The sequence below is a fragment of the Jatropha curcas genome, chromosome 3 (genome assembly GCF_041381405.1).
Source record: "Jatropha curcas cultivar XTBG-Jc1 chromosome 3, XTBG_Jcur_1.0, whole genome shotgun sequence".
Classification (NCBI taxonomy): Eukaryota; Viridiplantae; Streptophyta; class Magnoliopsida; order Malpighiales; family Euphorbiaceae; genus Jatropha; species Jatropha curcas.
This window is the reverse complement of record NC_143153.1, coordinates 21,138,631-21,146,656: the sequence shown is the minus strand read 5'-3', so window position 1 is coordinate 21,146,656 and position 8,026 is coordinate 21,138,631. Positions and strand designations below refer to the sequence as shown.

The 8,026-nt window shown below is 39.2% G+C and overlaps 1 protein-coding gene and 1 long non-coding RNA gene across 2 annotated transcripts; both read right to left on the bottom strand.

Annotated features, from left to right (window-relative positions):
- Positions 1–527: 527 nt before the first annotated feature.
- On the bottom strand, positions 528–2,221 carry LOC149497689 (uncharacterized). The gene is made up of 2 exons (XR_016319887.1): positions 2,136–2,221; positions 528–733 (listed from the first exon to the last, which is right to left on the bottom strand). It is a non-coding gene; the product is annotated as an uncharacterized LOC149497689 (long non-coding RNA).
- Positions 2,222–6,538: 4,317 nt separating this feature from the next.
- LOC149497688 (uncharacterized) lies at positions 6,539–7,036 on the bottom strand. The gene has a single exon (XM_089719745.1). It carries the CDS (start codon positions 7,034–7,036, stop codon positions 6,539–6,541), a length of 498 nt encoding a protein of 165 aa, XP_089575871.1.
- Between the last annotated feature and the right edge of the window lie 990 nt (positions 7,037–8,026).

The window sequence follows — 8,026 nt, the reverse complement described above, 5'->3', positions numbered from 1 at the left end:
GCTCCAATCTGGTGTAGCAATGATAGGAGCTGAGGTTAATTCCTTCTTCAACCTGTTAAAAGCATTCAAACACTCTTCGTTAATATCAAAACGAACATCTTTAACTAGTAAATTTGTAACACCCGCTGCCCGATCCCGAAAGACCCGACGTGGATGCCACATTTGGTGCCGGAGGCACCGTCCTAACCTACATATAAATCATACAATCATATGATGAATTAGAAGTGACTTAGTATTCATAAGTTTAGCAAGTAATAATATTTTGTTTTGAAAATGATTTGGGAGAGTCCTACAGAAAAACTGCAAGAGTTTCCCCTAAAAATAGAAGTTGCCAAACATATGAATACAAAGCACTCCCAATTCCAAACTCCAAACCCCATCAAACTCCAATAACACAACACAAGAGCACTTCTATCATTTCATATCCTCAATAACATTTTAATATTCATCAATTTAATATTCATCAATTCAATACATTCATTTAAACATCTCAACTTCTAATGTTCTAACCATTAAATAAGTCCAAGTTTATCTCCCAATATATATACACCAAAATAATTTACAACTATATGCTTAAGTTATAAATGAAATAATACAGTCTCCAAAAATGTAATACTTATACATGCCATAATTCTTAGTTACAAAAAAAAAAAAATACTAAGTAACTACCAAAATATCTCTTCAGCTCTGATGCTACTCTTCAGGTCTTTAAGCAGCAAGCACAATCTCCGACCTGCGCGTGATAAAATCAACGCGCTGAGTATAAAACTCAGTGGTGCTCATAAAACACAACAAACCAATGTTGTGATGACAACATACTTAAAAATCATTGATATACATAAAATCATTAAATTTGAACATGTATTACATAGGTACACCAACACATCATGCTTTAAAAATTCATTTGATATCATAAATATGTTATGGTAAACAAAGAGTTATTAACATAATGTGATCTCATTTATTTCACTTCCTTAAAAGTGTTTTATAAGGGCTCACATACACTTAGGAGAAAAAGAAGCAGATAAGTTTTCATAGCTTATTCATAATGGCCTTAGGTCGCCAACCTTTTCATAACATATAGAGTGCGTCCGCCCTAACATAAGACACCCACGTGCCTAGCATATGATCATAGCTTCTTATCATAATGGCATCAAATGCCGAGCATGCTCATCATACATAATAAAATCAAATCATGCATCAAATCCACACCAAGTATATTAGAGCCCAAAAACATTTCTCATAAAATTCATGTTCTTTAGTCTTCTCATAATAAAAACTTAATTTAAACTTAAGTAATTCATAAAAATTCTCATACTTAAACAAAATGACTTAACATAGAAAACTTCCAGCATAAAAATAACATTGACCCTTGCTGTGTTTTTAAAACATAACTTGAGTTATGGGTCTCCAAATTAAATGAAATCAGAGTCATTAGAAAGCTAAGATAAAATGCTACAAATGCTATGAAGGGATCACAGCCCAGATCAATGTGGAAGATAACAAAACAAAGCTAGGAACATAGACTGATAGACCAGACCTGATTCAGCAGAACCAATTCCATTGTTTATTGAATTCCTACTAAACCAAACACTCAAATGAAACCAATCCAGAACGAGAGAATTCCCAAGACACAGGGAAACAACTTTTATGAGAACTCAAAACCTAATCTTGTCATTATAGTGGTCAAAATGGGCACTAAAGTCAGTGATGCATGTGGCCCGACACAAACAGAGTCAGTTTGGGTGTTTCAGCCATAAGTTGAGTTATATATCTCCAAATTGGACACAAGAGGATGGGTTGGAAAGCTAAGAGATAGACCTACAACTTTTATGAAGGACTCAGACACAAATGGAAACTAGAAAGGATTGAAAAATGGTCCTAAATCTCACTCAAAATCACATTTTTCCCAAATTCAGTTTACTTTAGCCATGAAAGGAACATGAACAACAAAGATACAAGGTAGCAATGTCTACCACAACATAAATACTCATCAAACATCATCCAAGAGCATGTAATGGCAACCAAAAGTCAACAAATCAATCATTTCATACAAAATCTCAAAATATACACATAATAGCATAAAGGCACAAAATCAAAATTTGAGTAAGGTAAGTGTGTTTATGAACACTAACCTTCAAAACAAGCTTTAACAAGCTTTAATCAAAGCTTCTCAAGCTTTGGTCTTGCCTTTATCCTTATTAGAAGGCTCTACACCCTCTACATGGAAGAAACTCAAAATCAAACAAAGAAAACAAATAAAAGAAGTAATTGGAGCATGATTAAGCATGTATATGCTAAAAGACAACTCTAAACCCAAAAATAATTCATTTATCATAAAATCACTTACTTGACCCAAGTAGGAAAATCACCAAATTCCTTGAAATTAGTCACCAAAGATTACTTCTCTAGCTTCACTCTCTAAGATTTATGACTTAAATCAAGTTGGATGGGTGTTTACTAAGTAGGAATTGAAGAAAATGAAGAAGAAGAAGAAGAAGAAGAAGAAGAAGAAGAAGAAGGAGAAGAAGGAAACGTGTATGGAGAAGAAGAAGGCAAATTTTGTTGCTCAATAATTGATGGTTGCCTTTAATAAAGCAACTAAGGGGTATTTTGGTCTTTTCTTCAAATAGGAGGGTGTTTTGGTCTTTTCTCCAAATAAATTCCTCCAAAATATTATTTATCTCCACAAAACTCTCTAATTTATTCCATAAAAATAATTCCTCAAATTTCCTCCATAAAAATAATTGCTCAAATTTCCTTACTTAATATAATACCATAATTCACTATTCACTAATTATCTAAATTCTCCAAAAATATTCCTTACTTACTTTCTACCCATAAAAACCATGCATACATGCTCCAAAAATGTTAAAGAAAATATAAAACATAAATAGTAATTTTTCTGGACCAAAAATAATACCAACTTTTGGACCGGTGGTACTATTCACAGACCGGTAAACTACTATTGAAACACAGGAAAAATGGGGCATTACAGTTCTCCCCCCTTAAAGAATTTCGTCCTCGAAATTCACCTGAATTAAACAACTGAGGATGCTGTTGTCTCATAATATCTTCACTTTCCCATGTAGCTTCCTCGGTTTTATGGTTTCTCCAAAGAACCTTTACCAACGGAATTCTCTTATTCCTTAGTTCCTTAATTTCCCTAGCAAGTATCCTCACTGGTTCTTCCTCATAAGTTAAATCTGGCTCTATAGTCACAGATTCCACTGATATTACATGTGATGGGTCGGACCGATACCTCCTCAACATAGATACGTGGAAAACATTATGTATCCTATCCAGGTCTGGTGGTAAAGCTAGTCTATAGGCTAATGGACCCACACGCTCAATGATCTCATATGGACCAATGAACCTAGGACTAAGCTTCCCCTTTCTTCCCAATCTCAATATCTTTTTCCACGGAGATACCTTAAGGAAAACCTTATCTCCCACTGCATACTCTATATCTTTCCTCTTTAAATCCGCATAAGATTTCTGACGATCTGAAGCTGCTTTCAATCTATCTCTAATAATTCTGACCTTTTCCTCTGTATCCCGTATCAAATCCGAACCTACCATCTTGCCCTCACTCAATTCTGACCAAGACAGTGGAGTCCTACATCTCCTACCATAGAGTGCTTCAAAAGGGGCCATCTAAATACTCGACTGATAATTATTATTGTAGGCAAATTCTACAAGTCGAATGTACTTCTCCCAACTGCCCTCAAACTCAATAGCACAAGCTCTTAACATATCCTCCAAAATCTGAATAACCCGCTCTGACTGACAATCTGTCTGAGGATGAAAAGCTGTGCTAAAATTCAGCTTAGTACCTAGAGCCTCATGTAGCTTCTTCCAAAATCTAGAAGTAAATCTCGGATCTCTATCTGAAATGATGGAAGAAGGAACCCCATGTAATCTCACTATCTCATCTATATAAAGCTCTGCATACTACTCCATGGTGAAGTCGGTCCTAATAGGAAGAAAGTGTGTTGACTTAGTTAATCTGTCAATTATTACCCATACAGCATCTTTCTTTTTAGGAGTTAAAGGCAATCCAGTCACAAAATCCATAGTAACCTTATCCCATTTCCACTCTGGAATAGAAGTAGAAGTAACAAACCAGAAGGAAACTGATGCTCTGCTTTCACTTGCTAGCACGTCAAACACCTCGACACATAATCTGTGATATCCCTCTTCATCGCCGGCCACCAATACTGTGATTTCAAATCCTGATACATCTTATTACTGCCAGGATGCATAGCATAGGGACTACTATGAGCTTCCTTTAAGATACTCTTCCTCAGCTCTGAAATTTTAGGCACACAAATCCGATCCCCAAAGTACAAGCAGTCATCATCTTTAATCATAAATCTCTTTTTCCTTCCATCTCTGACTCGATCTTTCCACAAGGCAATTGTCTCATCATCTCTCTGTGCATCTCGAATCTGCTGAAGTAGACTAGGTCTGATCATAAGCTCTGCCACGAGTGCACCATTACTAGCTACAAATAATCGAGTATTCATAGCACGTAAAGCAACCAAGGACTTCCTACTAAGTGCATCTGCTACCACATTAGCTTTACCCGGATGGTAATCAATGGTGAAGTCATAGTCCTTAAGTAGCTCTAACCATCTGCGCTGTCTCAGATTAAGCTCCTTTTGAGTAAGTAGATACTTGAGACTCTTATGATCCGTATACAGATGACATTTCTCACCATACAAGTAATGCCTCCAAATCTTCAAAGCGAAGACTATAGCTGCTAACTCCAAATCATGCGTAAGGTAGTTCTTCTCGTGTGGTTTAAGCTGTCTAGAAGCATAAGCAACTACCTTACCCTCCTGCATAAGCACACAACCCAATCCATTATGTGAAGCATCACTATACACATCATACGGTCTACCCGAAACTGGCTGTGTCAACACTGGAGCCTCAGTAAGCATCGTCTTAAGCTTCTCAAAACTATTCTGACATTTATCAGTCCACTCGAATCTATCATCTTTTTGAAGAAGTCTAGTCAAAGGAGCCGTAATGAGAGAAAATCCCTTGACAAATCTTCTATAATAACCAGCCAATCCTAAGAAACTCCGAATCTCTGTAACATTCTTAGGTGGCTTCCATTCAAGCACTGCCTCTATCTTCTTCGGATCAACTCTAATACCCTCAACAGAAATAATGTGACCCAAGAAAGCAATCTCAGACAACCAAAATTCACACTTACTCAGCTTAGCATACAACTGTCTCTCTCTCAATATCTGAAGTACAATTCTCAAATGGTGATCATGATCCTCTCTAGTCTGAGAATATACCAAGATGTCATCAATGAACACAACCACAAACTGATCTAAGTAAGGATGAAAGATTCGGTTCATCAAATCCATGAACACTGCAGGAGCGTTAGTCAAACCAAATGGCATTACCAAGAACTCATAGTGACCGTAGCGTGTCCTAAAAGCAGTCTTAGGTACATCCGATGCCTTCACCCTTAGCTGATGATAACCTGATCTCAGATCTATCTTCGAGAATACACTAGCTCCTCTCAACTGATCGAACAAATCATCTATCCGAGGCAATGGATACCGATTCTTCACAGTAACTTTGTTAAGTTGTCTGTAATCAATACACAATCTAAGTGATCCATCCTTCTTCTTTACAAACAATACTGGAGCACCCCATGGAGATACACTAGGACGAATAAAACCCTTATCAAGCAACTCTTGAATTTGTATCTTTAACTCTTTCAACTCAGCAGGCGCCATCCGATACGGAGCAATGGATATCGGTGCAGTACCAGGCATAACCTCAATACCAAACTCAACCTCTCTCTCTGGAGGTAAACCAGGCAACTCCTCTGGAAACACATCCGGAAAATCACATACTGTGGGTATATCATGGACACTAGGAGATTCTGACTCTGGAGCAAGTACACAGGCTAAGTAGGCCTCACAACCATGCTGGATCAATCTTCTAGCAGTAGAAGCAGAAATAACATTAGAGAGGTAATCCGACCTCTCACCCACAACTACAATCTACTCTAGAGTGTAATCCTCTTAAGTCTACAATCAATCATAACTCCATGTCTAGATAACTAATCCATACCCAAGATCACATCAAACTCCCGGAAAGGCAACTCTATTAGATCTCCCAGAAACACATGGCCATAGATTACCAATGGACAATCTCTATACACCCGATTAACTACGACACTATGGCCTAAGGGATTTGTAACCTCAATACTATGCTCTAACATATCAGCATGCATATTACCCAATCTACCCACATGTATGCCTAAATATGAATGAGTAGAGCCAGGATCAATCAAAGCATATACAGAAATATCAAAGAGAGAGAATGTACCAATGATAACGTCTGGGGCATCCTGCTCCTCCCTAGTCCGGATGGCATACGCTCTGGCAGGTGCTCTGGACTCAAGTTTTTCCACTGTCTCTGAAACTGGCCTCTGACTCCCAGTACCTCCTGTATCACCACGGCCTCTGCCTCTGCCTCTCGAAATAAAGGGAGCTAACCTCCCTACCTACGGAGCTGAACTAGCCAAAGTCATAGAGCAGTCTCGAAGCAAATGCTCTGTAGACCCACATCGAAAGCATGCCCCAGAAAATCTCCTACAAACCCCGGGATGCTTCTTTCCACACTGAGCACATGTTGGAATATCAATCCATGTAGCACCTCCACCACTAGCAACAGATGTGGTCTGTGGAGCTACTCTGCCATGAGTACCCTGTCCATGTCTCTGAATCGGTCTAGACCAGGTCTGTGATGAACCTCTATGCCTCTTACTACTAGACTGAGCCCCAGAAGTCTGTCCAGATACCATACCCTGAAACCTCTTTTGTTGACCCTGCTGACTTCGTTGCCTCCTAGCCTGCTGCTCATTCCTCACTTCCTCAAGCTCTAAAGCTGCCTTCACTAGGGAAGACAATGATGTATGAGGATGAGCAACTAGATCCATGCGATATTCATCATGCAAGCCTTTCCTAAAGCGCTTGCATCTATCCGATTCAGTAGGAATCATCTCAGTAGCATACCTGCTCAACCGAATGAACTCTCTCTCATATTCAGCCACAGAATTCTGCCCTGTTTTAATGCTAAAAACTCGGCTTTACGTTGGTCAATGTAAAGCTCCCCAATATATTTCTATTTGAACTCAGAAAGAAAGAAGTCCCAAGTCCTCTGCTCAACACTAACTGTCCGTGATACAGTATCCCACCACTGGTAAGCTTCCTCTCTTAATAAGGAAGTGACACAAACCAAACTGTCTGCAGGTGAGCACTGCATCTGCTCCAATATCCTCTCCACAGACTGGAGCCAATACTCTGCTGCAGAAGCCACATCATCCTTCCTACCCATAAACTCAACAGCTCCATATTTCCTCAGTTTCTCAATAGGGGGACGAACTGGAACAAGGGCTAGAGCAACTGGAGCCTGGGGAACAGCTCCCGCTGCCTGCCTCAAAGCAGCAACTAACTGCTGAACAAATGTATCCTGGTTAGGCCCAGCAGGACCTGCAGCAGCCTGCCCCACCCTCGAGGCGTGCTCCGCATCAGAACCCATAGCACCATTAGCGGCATCTCCAACAGGAATACCACCACTAGGAGGGACATAACTATCCACCTCCTCATCAGACAGATGTTGAGACATCACTCAACTCCTACAAAGACCAAAAGGTTCGCATCAGAGAGAAGTTCCAAACCAAATCAATATGGCATGTATTTAACTTAAATTACTCATACTATTGAATTCCTATATATATGCATATAGTCCAAGAACCGCCTAAACCTATGCTCTGATACCACTAAATGTAACACCCGCCGCCCGATCCCGAAAGACCCGACGTGGATGCCACATTTGGTGCCGGAGGCACCGTCCTAACCTACATATAAATCATACAATCATATGATGAATTAGAAGTGACTTAGTATTCATAAGTTTAGCAAGTAATAATATTTTGTTTTGAAAATGATTTGGGAGAGTCCTACAGAAAAACTGCAAGAGTTTCCCCTAA